This window comes from Asparagus officinalis, chromosome 7 (assembly GCF_001876935.1).
Source record: "Asparagus officinalis chromosome 7, Aspof.V1, whole genome shotgun sequence".
Lineage (NCBI taxonomy): Eukaryota > Viridiplantae > Streptophyta > Magnoliopsida > Asparagales > Asparagaceae > Asparagus > Asparagus officinalis.
The window spans coordinates 17245090-17266555 of NC_033800.1; the positions used below are offsets into that span (position 1 = coordinate 17245090).

General features: G+C 34.0%; 2 protein-coding genes across 5 annotated transcripts in view; both read right to left on the bottom strand.

The window, feature by feature from the left end:
* Window positions 1735-15685, bottom strand: LOC109848375. The gene is made up of 5 exons (XM_020417839.1): window positions 15179-15685; window positions 14923-15078; window positions 13024-13119; window positions 4129-4249; window positions 1735-2050 (listed from the first exon to the last, which is right to left on the bottom strand). Exons 1-5 carry the CDS (start codon window positions 15488-15490, stop codon window positions 1881-1883), a joined length of 855 nt encoding a protein of 284 aa, XP_020273428.1. The 5' UTR covers window positions 15491-15685; the 3' UTR covers window positions 1735-1880.
* LOC109848374 (probable inactive tRNA-specific adenosine deaminase-like protein 3) overlaps window positions 15893-21466 on the bottom strand; it is a 10829-nt gene continuing 5255 nt past the window's right edge. For 2 of the 4 annotated variants that reach the window (XM_020417836.1, XM_020417838.1), the window contains 5 exons: window positions 20356-20438; window positions 19241-19343; window positions 17786-18235; window positions 16622-16734; window positions 15893-16285 (listed from right to left, as the gene is read on the bottom strand). In XM_020417836.1, the coding sequence (XP_020273425.1) occupies window positions 16108-16285; window positions 16622-16734; window positions 17786-18235; window positions 19241-19343; window positions 20356-20438 (927 nt within the window). In that variant the 3' untranslated portion in view covers window positions 15893-16107. Of the gene's footprint in view, window positions 16286-16621; window positions 16735-17785; window positions 18236-19240; window positions 19344-20355; window positions 20448-21466 lie in introns of all 4 variants that reach the window. The other 2 variants (XM_020417835.1, XM_020417837.1) reach the window with 1 other exon arrangement.

A 21466-nucleotide genomic window follows, 5' to 3' on the forward strand; every position in this document is an offset into this window, starting at 1 on the left:
ATAAAAAAAGCCCCTTAAGTTTAAGGGTTATCAGAAAATCCCCTTTAACTTTGAGATTTAGGGGGGTTTTCTAATACAATCTGAAAGCTAAAAAGGGTTTTTTTTTGATAAAATCTAAAAGTTATAGGGTAGTTTTGTGATAATCCCTATACTTAAATAGGGATTTTAGATATTTTGAAAGTTAACAGGGGTTTTGCCATAATTATCCAATGTTAAGGGGGGTTTTCTGATATTTACCCATAAAAGATACTAACATGCCAAATATAAACAAATTAGGATACATAAATGCTAAAAAGATAAGTTGGGATATATAAGGGGCTGTTTAGTTCGCAGTTAGCTTAAGAAACAAGGTCCGTGACACCTTTTTCTTCATTTGGTTGGTTGGAACAAAGAAAAAGGGGAAGAGTGTATACGAGACGTACGCTCAGAGATGCTAATGCAATGGGTCCCACAAAAACTGAAAACCTATTTCGAGTTTTTTGAGAGGAAATGAGCTGGAAAATGATGAAAAACTGGGCTCCATGTGTGATGTCTTGATTTTTCTTTTTTTTTTGGCCCGCTCGACACTACTAAAAAATGGTTTCCAAGATAGACTCTAAAGTGCAAAGTGAGTGAAATATATAATGTATTTAAGTGCTAGTTCGCCGTGAAATAATTACCCTGAGAATTCTCAGTGATAGCAACGAGCAAGAAGGGTAATGACTAATAACATGGACATATGATGTGAGCTATCAAACATAACGGTGTCAAATTCCCTGTAACTGTAACCTCAATCTTAATCATCAGTCAAATCAGTCACTTCCCAATCAAAGTAATGTCTCACAGTTAGTATAGTGTCACTGTGCTGGATTCAACTCTTCTCATCCTAGGCCCAGGAGGCTCACTCGAACCATTGAATCTTCTGCGCAAATAATGCATGCATCATTAAAAACACTGAAGATTTAACTCTTGTAAATAGGAGGAGGTCATCTCACCAAGGGACAACTCTAGATTCAACTCTTTGTAATCCTTACAGACAGGAGGCATCTTTCTCTGATGATTGAAATCTTCTTATGTTACATATGTAAATCACAATTAGTATCCTTGATGGCTTAATTCATCTTTAGGAGATCAAGTCATCAATGAAAACGTCTCAAGGCTCAACTCACTGAAAAAGACCGACTTAGTCGTTGAATAAGTGTTGATAATAAATCTACCGAACTAGGGTCTAGATTATCTATGAAGTTACTAAATTCTAGTCAGGACGAATACAGGCAAAGATGCGACATGAAATTTTCAAAAAACAGAATACAATGGTCAGGCATAAAATCAGGATGCAACTGAACAGTCAGAATTCCAAAGAACGAGATATCGGCAGACATTAATATTCCAAAGTTAAAACCACTAAAGAATGGGATATATCAAAACACGAGGCTACCTTCAAACCAAGAAGCAATTTCAGACCAGGTAGATATCAACATTTCAAAGTTAAAACCACTAAAGAACAGGATATAGCAAACATGAGGCTACTACCTTCAAACCTCAAAGAAATATCAGACGTGGTAGATATTAATATTCCCAAGTTAAAAGACACTCTTGCATAGATATCCTTCACAAAAATAGAAAAATGAAATATGCAACCACAATAATGTACAAGACAAGAACTTCTTAGCAATATTTACCTTATAATGTCACATAATCCACCCATATGTTAATCATGACTTAATATATTGAAAGCATTTAATCATACAAGAGTTGAAGAAAAAACGGCAATAAATATTATAAACAATGATATATAAATGAAACTGTGCGTCGCACCTATCATGAAAATGTGACATTTGAAAAAAGCTTATCTACATTGAGGACTGAAAGCCAAATGCTCCATACAAAATAAGTTTACCTTACAAGTTGGTTTGTTTAAGATGTGTCCAAAGAAGATATCGTCTGGGTCGACTTAGAAATCTTGCTTGCCAAGCAGGCTCCTCATTCTCATAAACAAATCCGCTCTTTTCATATAACTTTTGAGCAGCGTCGTTATCCACAGCAACATGAACATAAAGATCAGTTATTCCTGAAAAAAGACCATGTTAAGTGAACATTTGACTTTTAAAATAAAAAACAAACATGAGAAACAATGAGAGATTATAGTGCAACATGCAATTAACAAGAAAAATCTGTAAAAATATTTTGGCCATAATAAACCAGATTGAAGAACATGGTTATTGGTCATTGAGAACATATATAAAATGGCTAATTTTCCAGTCACATTATTTTTAAAACAGCTCATTGGCCTCATAAACTCTTTGATTAGGGGCTCAGAATCTACATATGAAGAAATATCCCATTATTGAGAGCAATAGCCTTCTCAACAACGAGGCTTACAAAGAAACTCTCTCTATACTTGAAAGTTCCTCAACTGAGAAAAAAAAATTAAAGCTGTATTAACAAATTGATTCAATCTAACTAAGGTCTTCCTGCTTGTGATATGATCCAGGATCAGAATTGCCATACTGCTAACTTGAGATCAGTTTTGGTGTATGTGCCTCCAGATTGTCCCGAAAGACTACAGAATAGCCAAGCTATATCACTAAAATTTTGGTTTCCTCGAAATTTATTCACCAATAATTGCACATGCAAAACTGATAATCCCATCACACCCTCTACATATCTTTAACTCAAATAAGATGCCTTCTATATTCACTCCAACAACACACCATCATGAATTGCAACAACCCCACTCTGTTACCCTCTCCTTACTTATCCTCATTTCATGTCGCAAGCATAATTTTAAGGACAAAATGTGTGTGTGTTTTTTTTTTTTTTGCTTGAGTCAAGGGTGTACTATGCTTGAACTAAGAACAAAACTGAGCCTTTACTTAGATTTGCTTGAAACAACTCCGCTTGGTCCATAATTGCTGGTATAATTAGGGAAAAGTTTTCTCCACACTTCCAAAGTTCAACATTATAGTAAAGAACATGGTAAAAGGCAGCTGATGAGTATGAAGTTTCATAAAGTTCTCACTGATTGCGTAAGAAAAAAATTATAAGTATGTTGCAAAGTTCAGAAGGGTTTGCAAAATATGTGAGATCCATGATAATCAAAACTACCAAATAGTAACCAGAAGAAATGATTCCTAGCCTCTTATTTCGCGGCAAGCCATTAAGAGTTCTAAGCCTTTTTTTCTTTTTCGTTTCTCGCATGGAAAAATCAAGTAGAGAATAAAGAGAAATATTAACTTCTCTTATGTCATTGAAGAAACTTTATGGAAAAAATTTCCAAGACTGTTCTGACTTCATAGCTATCAGGCATAGATCTCAGTACATTAAAAATTTCCTTAATGGGCACCAAAACTAGGCATCTTGGTCATGAGCTAGCCTACATAAAAGTAACAGGTCATTGTAGAAACAGACTCTGCAATTTATGACTGCATATTTCAGAGGATTCAGAGTTTTATTTGTTTATTTATTTATCAGTATTCGAAGTGTCAATGAAGCTGATTTACCAATTAAATGGTTTCTAGCAGCTCCTTTCTCCTCCTCACTCTTCTACCACCATTAGATCTATAAGCATGACCATCTGTGAACCTTTTATCTTAGTATGATAACAATTTATCGCAGCACCATCTCACATTGTTCCCAGCTACTTGTGGGAGTAGGTTGTTTACATCATAAACATTTTTGTTATCATAAGTTTGACACATTTATTTACAAATTACAATTTTTTTTGTTGCGTCCTTTAGTTATCCGTGCATATGCAACAAATGTGTGTCATATAGAAGTGCATTAATTTCCCTTCTAAGTATTTCGATCATTAGACTTTCTTTTACATATTCCATACAAAATCCAGCTTTTATTTATGAGGAAAAATATCAACAATTTTATAATCTTGGAGTTATCTTCTTTACCTAAGGGTTGGGTGATTCACCATTGCTTTAGCTTTTAAAGCATGCATACTGCACAAGGATTTCAATCTGGCCTAAGTTTCTAGAATTCTAAAGCAGCTAATGCTATTATATTGGCTGTTGACTTTTAAGGTCTAGTTAGGCCAAAAAGTTGACTAAATTTGTAGTTTCTGACTTGCTTATGATCGTCAACAGAATAAGCATATAAAAGCGAAAATTGTTGGCCAAGCGAGATAAAGACCATCACCCCATTCACGAGCAACTTCTTTAGATTTGGCAATTAGGGCATAACCCAACCCATTTCTCTGCAGCTCCTTGGCCACACATACATTGCTTAGATATGCTCTCTTGAGGTCTGGTCCAGTGCCCTGGCAAACAATTTGGTAGTGTTGAGCTTCAAATAGAATTCTATAGCTAAGTCAAGGAAGATATAAGATTATAATGTAAATTAACAAATTGCAAGGTTAAGAGGCAGATTAGCTTATTAAGGATCGCAATTACCAATATAGTATAGATTTTCCTACATACTAGAGGAGAGAATAAACAATCCTGTTGAATGATTTGGCAAATGTTTGAAAATTGAATTCAAAATGGATAAAAGAACATAGACAGTGAGAGAGAAACAGACTAGTCAAACAGATGGTATTGCTAGAAATCAATTTTGCCAGGATTAAGACGGTGCCATAAATCATTATGAGGGCTATGCAGGGCAAATCAGCCCCATCACGTATCACAGGCTTCTGTCTCATCTCATAGAATTAATGAGAATAAAAATGATTCTATTAAGTATAACTGAGAATAAACGTCGATTTCCATTAAAAAATACGCATTTCCACCATAACTAATTTGCTTCACAAATCATTTCACTGAAGGTGTGCATCTCACAATTTATCATTTGAACTTTAACCACAGCTTTAATGACTAATATTCAAAAAAGGAAGTTTTCAACTTTGCCATTTCTTGTGTCTTCTTCCATCTTTCCTTATTATTTTAACATCTTTTGCAACTCCTCTGACTATATAAGCCCAATACGAAATTTTCTCAGAGCTCAAAGATAAGTGCCCTCAGATCTCAAGGATAAAAACAATAAAGTACATTCTCAAAGAAAGATTCTTCCAAACTGATATACAAAAGGTAATATGTGCAGCGTATGCATATGCATCTACTATACCCATGGAGGTAGGCCTACACATGCAAATCTATAGCCTAAATTCACTAGCACTCAGAGCCGATACCAACTTATATACCTTCCTTCCTCTTCTCCTTAGATCTTATCTGACCATTCATTCTCTCTAATCATTTTTAGGGTTTGTTCCATCTCTTTCCTCCTCTCTTCTTCGGCTAGTCTCCAAGAAGTCGGAATGTGTTTCAGCATAATAGTAGGAGAATGGGGACACTATCTCCACCTCAACAAAGTACATTTTTCTTATGTTTTTTCAATTTCATTAACATGATCTGTTCTATATATCTTCCTCCTCTTAGCTTCTAAAGAAGATATTGGGTACGAACAACGTGGATGTTTTATCATGATCAATACATGTCAGATTGGCAGAATACAAACGTAATGAATCTATGCATGCATTGAATGGAAGAAAGAAATCTCCCAACTTCAGGACTCACGAGGGACATCAAATGCAAGGCCATATAGTTTAAACTAGGTGGAGTATGTTGGCCTTCTTGTTTTGATGATGTTTAACAAACAATTTACAACTAATGTTGTTTGTCTAGTGCTTGTGTTATCTATTTATTGTAGACAAACAACGTTGTTGGAGGATTGATGGAATAGAGCTTCAACGATCATATCCAAAGGAGGTTGGCGGAATGTCGGTGAAGTCTTGCTATTCAAAGTTCAAGATCCAAGTTCAAGCTTCATCCGCAAAGTGTACCAAGTCAAGCTTATTGAAGATCAAGATCGGCTTGGGTAATCTAGTATAGGTTTATATTATGTGTGTTAAGTACTCTAAGCTCAATTATCTATACACACACATTTTATTAGTTTCCTTGTATATATATGTAATCACATATATATACAACACAAGTTTTGGTTTTCATGTTTATAAATATGAAATTACATGTTTCATATTTATTATTGTGATTTGGTTTATCTACATAGATATGAAACAAATATATTTTCATATACATACTCATAGGTTTCATTTTCTATTGTATTTGTGAAAACATTGTTTTCTGAGTTTATGGACTTAATAACAATCATATACATATTTTATTAAGTCTACAAAATCATTGTGCAAAGTTTCAAAACATGGTTTAGCCTAAATGTCAAAATTCATATGTTCATATTTTCGTGTTTTGGACCTCCTTACAAAATGATGATATTTTACATTTGGGATGTCTTTTCTGATAACCAGTCACTGTAGCATGTTTATTATCATGTCTACAATCATTCCCCAAAGTTTTTTATATTTTTTGGAATTTGTTTGATATTTTTAAACAGTGTTTTAAAATCAGATAAACAGTTTTCAGAAGTATCAGTATTCGGTCGACCGAACCGGTCGACCGCTCGTTTGTTCTTTCGTCAGCATGGTCCAGAGAGTTGGTCGGTCGACCGGTCCGGTCAACCGAAAAGCTCCATCGGTCGACCGCACCGGTCGACCGGATTTGTGTCTGCTCGTCGACCGACGGAATTTTCGGTCGACCGACAATATAGCCGTTGGCTACTAACGGCTATTTCTGAGCTGTTTCTCTGGGGGCTGTTTTGTCATTTGTTTTGGGGGTTTTTGCTAAGATCTTTAGAGGGTATAAATACCCCATTCCTGTCATCTTTCAACTAACAAGAGAATGGTTTAAAAGATTTTAACAAGGGTTTAAACTTGTTTAGTGTTTGTTTAAGTTTGTTTTAAGAAGCTTTTAAGCATTTGAGTATTTCGGTAAGGGTTTAAACTTGTTTAGTGTTTGTTTAAGTTTGTTTTAAGAAGCTTTTAAGCATTTGAGTGTTTCGGTTTTGTGATTCAATTCTACAAGAGCTTGAGGAGATCATCTATTGGTGTTTGGGCATCCAACTCTTCTCCCTCCACTCTTGATATATTGAGAAGTTTTCTAAACTCTATTTCTAGCTATTTTATATATTTGATTATCATTGTTATTTAGCTAGAACTACATTGAGTTTAGTTTTGATTTATATCTCTTTGTTCACACACAACCTTTTGAGCTTATTGTATTTACATTCATAGTATAATTTGGGGTTGTGGGTTTGTGACTAAGAGTTGTGCTTAATTGAGTTCTCACCTTGTTTAGAGAACAATCAATTGATTTATATTGTGCTTAATTGTGAGGATTCACTTGTAATACACTTGTACACCGAGAGAAGTGTGTGGTGAGAGACGGGGTCGAATCCAAGAGGAGTGGCGTCGGTTGACGTGCCTAGGGAGAGGTTGTAACCGAGCACTTGAGAAGGAGGACACGGGCTAGGACCAACACTTAGTGTGTGAGGTGTGATTACATAGTGATTGTATTGTGAGGTGTAAACGTTGTTCGGGTGAACGTAGAAAACCCGGTTGTGATAGTGGAGATCTCCTCGAGGTGAGGAGCGGGGACGTAGGTCGTGGGGACCGAACCTCGTAAACATATCGTTTTGTTTGTGATTGCATTGGCGTTCTTATTCTTGTTTTCATATCTTATATCGCCTTTGTGTATTGCTCATCATATTACCCTATCACTTGTGTAGATTGTTTATTTTACCCTTGTGTTAGTTCATATATCCTTGCTCATATATTTGTAATATCTCATTGATAGGATATATTCATTTGTTCATATTGCTTATCCTAGCTTACGTATCTTGTTGTATTTTATACTTGCTAGGATAACTTATTAATTAGTTTTAATTGGCATTTAATCGGATTAGATTAGCATAAGACCCTAATCACCCCCCCTCTAGGGTCTAACAATTGGTATCAGAGCTTGGTGCTCTTTGATTTAAGGTCTAATCGCCTTGAGTTAAAGATCCAAGTTAGTTTTTGTGCTAATCTAATTTTGAGCTTTAATTGTATCTTGCTTGCCTTTTTATATTATGGATATGCATGGTTTAGGTTATGCCATCAATATTGCTCCTAGATTAAATGTTTTCCCCTATGCTCAATGATGCTTTAGATTCAAAATATTTGTTCAATCTAAAAATATCGATTTATGGGAAATCATTGATTGTGCTTATATTGTGCCCACGTTGGAGAAATCCAAGTGGAGCAAACATGATAAAAAGATGTTTATTATGAACAAGCTTATGTTAGAATTTTTATTAAATGCATTTGATTCATTTATGTCTAACAAGCTTGATTCTTTTGATAGCGCTTATACATTATGGAAATTCATAGAAGCGCATCAAGGAGACTTGGAGGCGATCCGACAAGCTTTGGAGGATCCCGCTTCAAGTTCATATGGAGCTTCATGCACACGTGCACTAGGCGATAGCCCTAGTGAGGTTTGCGAGTTCGAATCTATTAATGATTTACCTAATGATGAACTTGCTTGTGCTAGTGAAAAATTATTACATGCCTTTAACAAATTGCAAAATGATTTCATTAATTTACAAAGCAAGCATGTAGAACTTATATCCGATCATGAGAAGCTAGCTTCCAATTTTGATATCATTTCCAAAGAAAATGTTGCTCTTAAAGAAAGTAATGATATGTTAAAATTGAAAATGAGAAATTATCATCATCCATTTCTAGCTTATCTCATGCTAAGATTGATGCCATGTTAGAAGTAGAGAACATAAAAAATAATACAGCTTCTTTTATAAATAACTATTTATGTTCTACTTCTAAAAATGCATATGTGCCTAAAAATGAAGATGTGAATCTTATGAAAAATAGTATTTCATCTTTAGATTCAACTTTGAAAATATGCATTAATAACCATAAGAAGCTTATGGACATGTGTGCTAAGACTAAATCAAAATCATCCACTCATTATGCACACATGTATAGCAAAACTTATAAGTGTTCTATTTGCGGCCGTCAAGGTCATTTAGCTAAGTTTTGTTATGATGCACACAAACATAAGAATTCTAATGCTCCTTGTGCATCTCATGTAGCTTCTTCATCACATGTACACACACATGCACCAATTGTTCATCATAAGCATTGATTTACAAAGCAAGCATGTTAGTTTAAAATCCGATCATGAGAAGCTAGCTTCCAATTTTGATATCATTTCCAAAGAAAATGTTGCTCTTAAAGAAAGTAATGATATGTTAAAATTGGAAAATGAGAAATTATCATCATCCATTTCTAGCTTATCTCATGCTAAGATTGATGCCATGTTAGAAGTAGAGAACATAAAAAATAACACTGCTTCATTTATAAATGACTATTTATGTTCTACTTCTAAAAATGCATATGTGCCTAAAAATGAAGATTTGAATCTTATGAAAAATAGTATTTCATCTTTAGATTCAACTTTGAAAATATGCATTAATAATCATAAGAGGCTTATGGACATGTGTGCCAAGACTAAATCAAAATCATCCACTCATTATGCACACATGTATAGCAAAACTTATAAGTGTTCTATTTGCGGCCGTCAAGGTCATTTAGCTAAGTTTTGTTATGATGCACACAAACATAAGAATTCTAATGTTCCTTGTGCATCTCATATAGCTTCTTCATCTTGTACACTTACACATTCACATGCTCATTCTCACAAAGCTCATCATAAGCATGCTAGTGTGTTCAAGTGTGATTATTGTGGTCGTTTTGGTCATTTGGCCAAATATTACTTTGATTTGAAAAGAAAATCTCATTTGACAAATGCTTCCAATAGACCACATGTTTTTAAATGTGATGTTTGTGGTAGGGTTGGACATCTTGCTAAATTTGTTTTGATTTGCAAAATGCTTCAAATTTGCAATTTGCTCCAAAAAGACCACCTTTGTTTAATGATGGTTCTCATTTGCAAAATAAATTTAAAAGAAAATCTTTATTTGCAAATGATTCCCGTGCACGAGCTAATGGTCCACAAAAACAAATGGATCTCTTTCATTGCACAAATTGCAATCGGAAGGATCATTTGAATGAATATTGTTTTGACCATGTTAGTACACCATATGTGCCTAAGAGGGTTCATAACCCTAAAGCTTTGAGCTTTAATGATAGGGGTCATGTCCCTAAATCTTTTGGTACCAAGAGTTTTTGGGTACCAAAATAAATTTAAATTTTAAACCAAGAATTTTAGTATTCTTATTTTTTCCTTTTTCTTGGTTATTTGAAAATTATGCTTTGAAACTTTTTATGAAAACAAATTTTCTTTGGTCAAATTCTTTTATTTTCATAATTCCTAGTTTTGATTTTGATGAGAGGTTTGCATTTATAAATCATGTTTACCGGATGCTAGAATGATTATATGGGTTAGAACAAGCTTAAGAGCTTGATATATTTTTGCCTCTCTTGAAATTCTTTTGTTAAAGATTTTGTTTTGATTTGTTGTTTTGAATTCATTATATTTCACTTATATGATGATATTTATGTGTTTGTGCTAATGGATCATCTATTCGTGCTTTATAATGTATTCTATGAGTGGTTTGATCAAGTCTTACAAAAGAATTTTTTTTGTTGATCAGACATCATTTTTGGTTTAAATGGTTGATTTATGATTTCATTTGGTTGATTTGTTTTCATTCGAAAACTCTTTTTGCATGATTCTCATGTTTTCTCTCTTTTGATTTCATAAATCTATTTTTTATACATGGTTTTTAGGCTTGTATTTTGAGACACCTATTTGTCATGACATATCATTATGTGTTCTCATTATCTCTTGGATGTGAGTGATTTTTGGCATATCATTTATGATTGCTCACATGTTTGCCATGATCTTTCATTGCATATATTCTATATGGTTTTTTGATAGGGGGAGCAATCCCTATAAATACTCTTTTTATACTCACCTATGCTTATTGATAGGGGGAGCTTTCGCTCTCTTAATTGTTTTGTCCCCTTTTTGATGTTGTCAAAGGGGGAGAAATATTGTGAGTATATCTATCTTGTTTGCTTATATGCATGTGAATTACAATTCATTTCCTTTCATGCATATATCTCTTTTCGTAAATTGTTTGTCATCATCAAAAAGGGGGAGATTGTTGGCCTTCTTGTTTTGATGATGTTTAACAAACAATTTATAATTAATGTTGTTTGTCTAGTGGTTGTGTTTTCTTATTTATTATAGACAAACAACGTAGTTGGAGGATGGATGGAATAGAGCTTCAACGATCATATCCAAAGGAGGTTGGCGGAATGTCGGTGAAGCCTTGCAAATTCAAAGTTATGTATTTTTGACCAGTTTACAAAATAAATTATTTCTCTCAAATGGGAAGTGATATTTGAGAAATTCCTTCTCTAACATGTTCATATACACGTTTAGAAGCTTCCCTAAAAATTTTATAATTTTTGGAGTTAATTTACTGTGTCAAATTGATTTTAGAAAATCGGGTGTTTCAGCAGTTTTTAGAATCTGAAATATCTGTATTCAAATATTCATTTCTCACAAATGAGAAGTGATATTTCAGAAATTATTTTTGTAAAATGTTTATTTACATGTTTAGAAACATCCCTCAAAATTTCATAATGTTTAGAGTTGATTTACTATTTTTAACTGATTTTACAAATCCAGATACGCATAATTTTCAGCATCTGCCAAAAACTGTATATGTCATAAGTCGACTCTAAGTCGACTTATCAGAGAGCCGTTGCACAGTAACGGCTAGTTTTCTGTTTTGTTTGTTTTTGGGTTTTTGGTCATTTCCTTGGGGTTTTGGCTGATGTCTTGGGTTGTTATAAATACCTCATTGCATTTACATCTCCCTATATAACAAGAGAATGGTTTAAAAGATTTTAACAAGGGTTTAAACTTGTTTAGTGTTTGTTTAAGTTTGTTTTAAGAAGCTTTTAAGCATTAGAGTGTTTTGGTTTTGTGATTCAATTCAACAAGAGCTTGAGGAGATCATCTATTGGTGTTTGGGCATTCAACTATTCTCCCTCCAACTCTTGATATATTGAGAAGTTTTCTAAACTCTATTTCTAGCTATTTTATATATTTGATTATCATTGTTATTTAGCTAGAACTACATTGAGTTTAGTTTTGATTTATATCTCTTTGTTCACACACAACCTTTTGAGCTTATTGTATTTACATTGTTATAATTTGGGGTTGTGGGTTTGTGACTAAGAGTTGTGCTTAATTGAGTTCTCACCTTGTTTTGAGAACAATCATTTGTTATATTTGTGCTTATTGTGAGAATCACTTTGTAATACACTTGTACACCGAGTGAGGAGTGTGTGGTGAGAGTCGGGGATCGTCCTAAGAGGAGTGGCGTCGGTTGACGTGCATAGGGAGAGGCTGTAACCGAGCACTTGAGGGAGACACGGCTAGGTCCAACACTTAGTGGGTGTAGAGTGTGATTGCAAGAGTGTGAGTTGTAGAGTTTTCGGTTAGCTAGAAAACCGAGTGTGTAGAAGAAGTTCCGGCTTCCAAACCGGATTGTGTTAGTGGATTTCTCCCCGTGAGTGGGGAGCGGAGACGTAGGACGGAAGGTCCGAACTCCGTGATCATATTGCTTGTTTGAGTGTGCTTTGGCGTTCATTCATATTTATATTCATATCTTATATCGCCATTGTCATTAACTCATTATCTATATCATCCACTATCTAGTTCATATTGTTTACCCTTGTGTTAGTTTATATATCCTTGCATATATATTACATCATATAGGATATATCTTATTGTTTACATTGCTTACCCTAGCTTACAAATATTGTTGTATTTCATACTTGCTAGGATAACGTATTAATTAATTTTAATTGGCATTTAATCGGATTAGATTAGCATAAGACCCTAATCACCCCCCTCTAGGGTCTAACAGAGTAATGCATGCCGAAGGTGGGAGAGAGCACTCTATGCAGATTGTGACTGATAACATCAGAAATGCAAGTCATACGGGGAAATAAAAAGGAATCCTTTCCATAATAGGAAAATTTTGCTGGATGTACATAAACATTGGGGAAAAACCAAAAACTAACAATTTCACTTAGGATCTGAAAAGTTCCAAAAATCAACTCTCTTATATTTGATGCTTAGCTCCCAACCTCAGTTTTGCCTTGTGAAAATGCAGAGTATAGATACATAAATAAAGTACCTGAGGTTTTTTCCCCGTCAGTTCATCTGTCAAACTAAGGCACTGGTTAAGATCTAAAGTCCCAACTACTACTCGGTTTTCTCCATCATCTGAGAACTGCAGATACAACAAAAATACAATTTAGATGCGCAAACAAATGGGATACCAATTTAATATTACAAGATGGCCAAAGTGCAGGCTCAATTCTTTCCAGATATAAGTTCCATATTCCACAGTAGAAGTTAAGATTTGAAGCATGACTTGAAGATTTGAACCCCAAGCTAGAAGTAACCCGGTTCAAACTAGCTATATATGTCTGTGCATGGTAACAAATGAATATAACTCTTGGATAGACATCAAAGAGAATATTGATCTTGGAGGAGGATCAAGCAGTATCATCTTAAGAGGGAGGGAGGAAGCTATTAACTCTTTAAGTAGAAAATTCTGATCATGTAACTGGTATTTGCCAATGACAAAAAATGTAACAAGTTTATTAAGCCAATTATTGGTAGGAGACCTTAAAGTTAAAACTTGAACAGTATTCTTAAAGGGAAAGGAAAAAAAAAGAAGAAAAAGAAAAAGAAAAAATGTGGTCAGAAGGAGCGTGTTGAGAGTGAGCTGATTTACCACAACCAATGTCAGCAAATGAAAAATATGTTGCATGAAAAAGAAGAATGACATTGAGAACCAATCAAGAAAACGAGAGCAGGTAATGAGGAAAATGGAGATCTCAATTTTCAAGATGATGATGAGATGATGAAAGTATGATTTATTGGTCATATTGGATTGTTTTGTTGTTTATGGGAGGGTCAATAAATTGGATACTAGGAAGTTGTCAAAAGACTAGTATGGTTGAAAAATCATGTCATTTTGATTAATTGCCCAAAGGTCATTGGATTCAGATTTGTGTTAGTTATATAATTGTCTTTTGCATAAAAATGTACTTAGTATTTCTACTTGGTTAGATCCATACGTATTTTAAATTTATCGATACTTGTAATAATATGTAGCTTTAAACTTAATTAGTTTAATATTGAGGCATGGATCAACATCTCTTAAGCTATACACAATAAAATAGAATGTGCAAACAAAATACACAACATGATACACAAAGCATACTCCAATTTGACGACTTTTCTTGTGTTTTATCTTAAGCCGAAGCTATCTCTAATTATGAATGTTCCATTTCTTATCCTATCTTTTGTCATACTTCCTCTTATCCGCCAGCATTCATAATTCAGCTACACATCTTTTCTAGACATGTTTTATACTTCCCTTGCGTAACATAATAGTTATCTACAAACTATCTAACATCTTTACACTGAGAACAAAGACAGGTTATATAGTAACAAAATGATAAGGGAACTGTAAATATATGGGTTTTACAAATCTTAGAGCCTCAATTATAACCTGGTTTTATATTAGGTCGCCAAATCTTCATAACTGTGATTTACACCACCAAACTGATTAAATTGTCTTAAATAACACCCCATAATTGTAATTGAAACCCCAAATCCATTATACGTTTTTCTGACCCCCACCCCCCAACAAAAAAAAAACAAAAAACAAAACACAAAAGAATTCGATCTTGAAAAAAAATGAAGATGTTGGGGTGTCATTTAAAAATAATAATAAGTAGAGGCTAATAAAAAATAGGATATAATTAGGGTGCAATATGAGAAAATACCAAATGTATACACACAAGGAAGCATCATGCTCAAAGGAGTAGAAAGGGCCTATATAGAGAATACCCCAAGTTTGAGCACTTGTAAGCGTAAAATTATACAAAGACAAATACATAAAGTTCAACCACAAAGCTAGCATTGTCTCAATAAGTCAACCTTTGTCAAAAGATTTATAAACTGATATCATATACTAGTTTCTATTGACAGGCTTGTCGTCGATCACATATACAATTACCTTGCATAAAGAACACAAATCACTCGCAGAAACCAATACCGGCGACAGTGGCAAAGTGGCATTGATGCAAGTAACCCTTTTGAACCCTATTCTCATTCCACAAACACGATCCTTCAAAGCCTCATACTCCCGCTCCGTCAGAAACCTCCTATGATCCTAACAGAACTTAACAAAGAACAAATACCATTAACGTCAAGGATCTATAACCCATAAATTCTTAAAAAGATTGGAAATTTAGCAAAATAATCTCTACTACCTCGACGTTGAAAGTTTCCTGATTGAACTCATAGAAGGTGCGGATCCTGAGGCGGACTGCCGCCAAGAGCTCCGCCTCAGTGAAGTACTCCTTCACGATCAGAGAACCCCTGTCTAGGGTTAGGGTTTCTTGCTCGCAGATATTGGAAGCTGCGACGCCAGCGAATTGGGATCGGAACCGGAATCGCTGGGCTCGGCGTTGGAGAGCTGAAGAATGTAGCCTCGAATTGAGAGAATTAGGGTTAGGGTTTCTGAGATGAAAACGCGAGCGGAGAGTGATGATGGGGGGAGAGGCTGAAGACAGTAGCGCCATAGTCGCCGTCGGCTTCGTGCTCAGGATTCCGTTTCTTTTGAGTCGTTGTCCTGCTCGGCGAGTTTGGTAATAAACGGTCTGCTGTCTCGCGGAGATTTTTTTTCTCGTAATAAACTGTTGTCAGCAAGTAGACGGCGGTGGTCTTCATGCAACGGATTAGCAAATGTTTGTCCGCGAGACAGTAGAACGGGATATCTAGTTTGTGATAGTGTGCATGTGGTGGCTTGACGCTTGGCAGTCTATTTATTTGAGGGATAAAACAATAAAATATCAAAGAAGGGTGCTAACAATAATGCATTTTCACACTTCAATTCTTCACATTTAAGAAAATAAATACGAGAATACAACCTTAGTTCTATCTCATTCCACAGTTACATAGGCTACAACAGGTACATCAACTCATAACAGAAACGCTACCTGTTTCTCCTCTTAATGGATTTGGATCAATATCTAATACATTAAATTTCAGGTTAAACAATGTCAATGAACCCGCTATAATTTACGGTTATTAAATACCCATCCTAAAGAAAATATAACTTTCAATTTCAATTTTACACCAAAAGAACCAATAGTACTCAACAGAATTATAAACCCGGTCAATTATGATTATTGGAACCCTAGTGTTCTACCTCATGAAGGACTGTCTCAGGTAGCAAAACCCTGTAAACAGAGTAATGATGATTCAAACTCTTTTCTCCTTGCAATCTATAGACGCTACCAAGGGCACCAGTGTTTGGATTGGGGAATGCGTAGAAAATTCGCCTTATCCTCTGATGAACAAGTCCCATTGCACACCTACAACCAGAAGATAAATTAGGAGATTATACCATCTATTCTTTGAATGATGTACGATATCGCCGTAGAAACTTTGACAAATTAATTAATATAAGGGAAAATGAGGAAAAAAGAGGGAATAAATGTAACTGCTTCTCTAGTTTAATCATGATTCAACTTAACAAGGTGGTCTTTTGTTACTACAAGCCGTAAAACTTTTGCTAAATCTGTTGGTAACAAAGGGAAATGATTTTGGAACAAGTTTCACAAGCATCTTTCACATTAATTGAAATTTTTGAAAACCTTTAGACTAATTCTCAATGCATTTGATACCACTTGCTAAGTATAGGAACTTACATAGCGCACGGCTCCCATACAAGGTACATATCAAAACCGGTGCACAGATAAGGCCGTAATGATTCTGAAGGCGCACCATTAGCATGATCGCTTTGGACTATGATATCTTCATACTGGAATACAACAATATAGTGTCAATAATATTAGGACAATACAAAAAATATAGATAATGTCAAAATTTTCCTGGTTGCAAGAAATGATATCTTACGAAAGCAACTACAGTTTTCATCGGACAGGAACAATATAAATGTTGCAGAAAAAGAAGCTGAGTGCTTGCTTCTGGACTGTTATTTTATAATTACTAGTATAATGCACGTGCTTTGCACGTGGACATACCTTTTTTTTAATTCTTTTTCCTTGAGTGCAAAGTTATGAAGTGACTTTGTACTAATATAAATTCTTATATTAATAAAGAAAGTCGTGTATAAAGAATTGTATGAGTAACTTTTATATTTCAGATACTTATTATAATTTAATCATAATTTATTAGATATTTATAACAAATTAAATAATTATTTCATATTATAATATATAATTATAAAATTTTTAACTATAACATAGAATAATTATAATATTCTTATCTCTAATATTTATATTAGTATAATTATAATACTATTATTCACTATAATGTATTAAATAATAGTGTAATTCATATTTAGGTTATAATATTAAAAGAATGATATTATTTTACTATTAAATATTTACAGAAATTTACTGCATTATTTATTCAATAATATACTTTTTTAAGAATGTTTAATAGTTTATTATTTAATTTATAATAGTATTTTATCATAATTTATAAATAGGCATTTAACAATTTAATAATATATTATTTAATAATATATTATTTAATAATAAGGAAATACAAAGTATTTATATTAATTATATATTATTTAACAATTATTTATATAAATTATAATATATTTTACATATTTTCTTATCATTATAAAGTATTTATATTAATTATATTTTAGTGAATGCCTAAATATGTGGAAAAGTGAGGGGGTCCATAATTAATATGATGTTTTGGATATTTAGTTAAAGTTTAATTATAATTAATAGTATAATTGCAAGTTATCAAATTGTTGAAAGGGAGAAAAAAAGGAAATAAAAAGTTTTGACATGAGTATTCTCTTTATTAGTATAGATTTTTGGAGAACTTACTTCTAAATTGTTGGTCTTCTGTCGTTTTGCCGGAGAACTACCGGAAGGGTCTTGCAAACTGTCATTTGCAAGAAATGCGTCTTTTGAAGATGCTGAACTTGGAAATCGATGTCTATCCCTTGCAGCAGCCTTTTCAATAGCAACTAAAGCAGCATGTCTTAAAGGATGCCAACCGTAATTTGTTGAGTTCTCATTATCTGGTCTGTGTGCCATCCATCCCCATGGGTATAAACAAGAAACTTGAGTATAAGATTGGCTGTATTGATCAGGTGATAGCTTTTGTGCAGAACCTCCATTGCAGTCTATTGATCCATTTGTATTGGACTGAGGGGAGCTATGAGTTGCCAATGGTTCACTGAAAATAGAACTTGGCCTCTGACATGTTTCATCACTGGCAGTAGCGATGATCTCCCTACTTAAAGGATCAACAATGACAGCTGCATTTACTATCTGCAGCATCAAAAACTATAAGCAATAGAATTGCAAAATAAATATAGATATAAAGGATGATACGTAAAAATTGCAAGAGGAACTTGACAAAATGGCAGAAAAAGTATGAGGAACCAAGTGTAAGAGGTTCGGTGCTTGGGATTGCATCTTCTGCATCTATTCCTTGGACGAGAGGCTGGGTTTAAGATAACATCTTACGCTTTAGGTTAAAAACTATATAACAGGTAATATAGAATTATGCTAATGAAGTCAAGCGAAATGCCGGACAATAGTCACAGAGAGAAAAAGAAAAATGGAGGTAAGATAATACCTCACAACAGGAAATAAGTAATGAGGGAACATAATATTGGTGAAGAGCTTGAAGAAAGGAATTCACTAAAATGCCAGCATCTGCATGGACCTTAGCACTCCAAAAAGAACGGTGAAGGTGCAGGATTCACAAATAAGCATTTTAAGAAAACTAGCAGAGTAGTAGATAAAAATTCACCTACTCTTCTGTCTCTTTTTCTAAAATCTCACACAGAAATGCCTACGTATGTGACTCATCTCTAAGGTTAGGTCACAAAATAAAAAAACGAAAAGGAAAATAATTGTCCCTATGCCTTGTTTAGTGTTTACAAAAGAAAGTGATTGTATTCAGAAAGAACTTCTAGACCCTAAAATGACATTTCATAATAAGTATATCAAAACTAACAAGCATCAAAAGACTAACTGCAAAAACCTCAAACATAAACTACGCTTTTAAAAGAAAATCTAAAGTGAAAAAAATCAATCAGAAATTTTTAACATAAATGCGCATGTTAAACAAGCAATTCTTTTGAAGGAAAAAAAAAGAAACAGGAAAAGTATGTAGTGAAATATTTGTGATTAGTTAGTGCATGCCAACCAGAAATTGATGTGACATCCAAATTTCTGTTGTCAGTTGAAATGTAAGCAACTTAAAGTGATCAATGCTAAAATCATCAACCATTTACAGAAGAAGTAAAATGTAGCATGTCAAGATACCTTACCAACAGGACAACTGAACTTTGTTAATTTAATTGCAATCTTCATGAAGTTGAAAGTCATCTCTGAGTCTTCTTCGCTAAACCCAACAATATCATCAGGGCTGCAATCATGAAATTCAAAAGCCCATCACAAGTTGTTAAAAATAAGTGATAACTAAAATCACATTTTTACGGTTGCCAGAACAAGAAGATAATATGGGTTTGAAAACCCATTAAAGTATAAACAAAAAAGATAAAGTATGACTTATGATGGCATGTCCCGAGTGAGAACATCCCATGATGTAACCCATCCTAAAACTGCTTTTGCCAGACTACAGTTAACTAAAGAAATTTTCCATTATTCCCCTATCAGAGATTGGAGTTTATAGGAATTATTTTAAATCAGAGTCCCTTCTAGCTAAGAAACTACATGTTGGCGTATGACAAACACTTAGTGCCCTATGAATTTAGCAAATTTTCTAAATTCATCTCCTCTTATTTTATTTTTTAGTTATTTTACATCTTTTTTTAGTCCTTTTTTATCTCCAGGATCAAACCTAGAGGCGAGAAACATAATTATACCCTAATATAATTTCTTCTTGCTAGAGGGTTTTTTATTAGATCTATAATTCAGGTATAAATTTTGATACACACATTTAAACACAAGGAATACAAAAATGCAGAACCTAGCTCCTTCTACACCCATAAATTATTAATCAATTCCTTGATTTATACCATTAAATATCCGTGTTCCCTATTCTACAATGATATTAAAGCTCCAGTGATTGAACAAATTTGTATTTGATTATATGAATAAAACAAAAAGGAAATATGCAACACAATTGAATAAGCAACTAGAAACAGAATAATATGGCAATTTACTCATCTCATTGCATATAATCTTCATGTAGCTCAATCGTGAAGTAATGAGGTTTGTATATGATTTAGACAGGTCCAGATTCCAAAGTGAAGTTCAGAAATAATTTATAGCTTGATGCTTTTAATTAAACGCCAATTTTATTAGGAATGAAATAAAAGCTTTTTAAAATCCAAGGCTCCACATATTTACAATTAAACAATGAAATAGGTAATAGAAATAAAAACTAACAGGATGTATAAAGAAAATAAGCTTACTTGTTCGGCGGATGATATGATGTTGGCCACAGTTTGCATTGTTCCTCCCATTCTTCTTTGGAGGTAGCGGCAAATTTAGCAACCTGAAAAAACTATGTAAGACTCTAAGGAAATTTGTTGCATTACTGTGACTATTAGCATAAAAATAATATTTAATATTTAGACTTTCAAACGTTTGAAGTGTCACGCCCTGGGCCCGTGAGCCCATTGCTGCAATGTAAATGTGGGACCCACTGAGTGTAGCGTGTTGTGTGGCTCCAACCACTGTCAAAATCAACTAGTCATTGCTACACTTGAACCCCTTGCTTATCTATTTAAACATTCACAATTTTTAGTCACCACTTGATGTAGGACTATATTTGGGGGCATTACAATCACCCACCTTACATATGATAAGTTCTTATCGTGACATGACAATTGACACATCCCAGTATCACCATCAAGCAACGTGGACTCTATAGACAACTCTTACGGGCTCTAGAGATGGCTCCCACCGCGCTCATGCGATATAACATTTAGTCCCGCATAGCACTTAGCTGCACACTTCCGACTGGCAAATTGCTCTGATAACATTTGTCACGCCCCGGACCTGCGAGTCTGTTAGCGCAATGTAAGCTATAGGACCAACGGAGTGTAGTGCGTCATTTGGCTCAACCAACTACTAAAATCAATTAGTTGATGCTACACTTAAACCTCATGCTTATCTATTTACACACTAACAAGTTTTAGTCCGGTAACCTATCATAATAATATGATTTTGATTTCGTATGGGATATTAAAAGTAAATTTAATTTCATATAAAATGTGTTAAATGAATTGGTTCTTATGCGATCTCAAATGGGTGATTGTGATGCCCCAAAAATATAGTCTCACATCGAGTGATGACTAGACTAAAAATTGTGTTTAAATAGATAAGCACGGGGTTCATGTGTAGCATCTACTAGTCGATTTTATCAATGATTTGAGCCAAACAATACGCTACACTCAGTGGGATCTACAGCGTACATTGCGCCATCGGGCTTGCGGGCTTTGGGCATGACATGAAGAGCACACAAATTATTTAAAAATAACTTTCAATGTTATAAATATTTTGTTCTTGAAATTATAAAAT

Bases quoted from the DNA above. Each gene is read 5' to 3' on its own strand.
- LOC109848375 (XM_020417839.1), bottom strand. From the start codon at position 15,490: ATGGCGCTACTGTCTTCAGCCTCTCCCCCCATCATCACTCTCCGCTCG. The intron at 13,120-14,922 runs GTAATTGTATAT...TTGTATCTGCAG, and splicing joins ATTTGTGTTCTTTATGCAAG to TTCTCAGATGATGGAGAAAA. The intron at 2,051-4,128 runs GTGATGGTCTTT...GTCTTTTTTCAG, and splicing joins AGAAGTTGCTCGTGAATGGG to GAATAACTGATCTTTATGTT.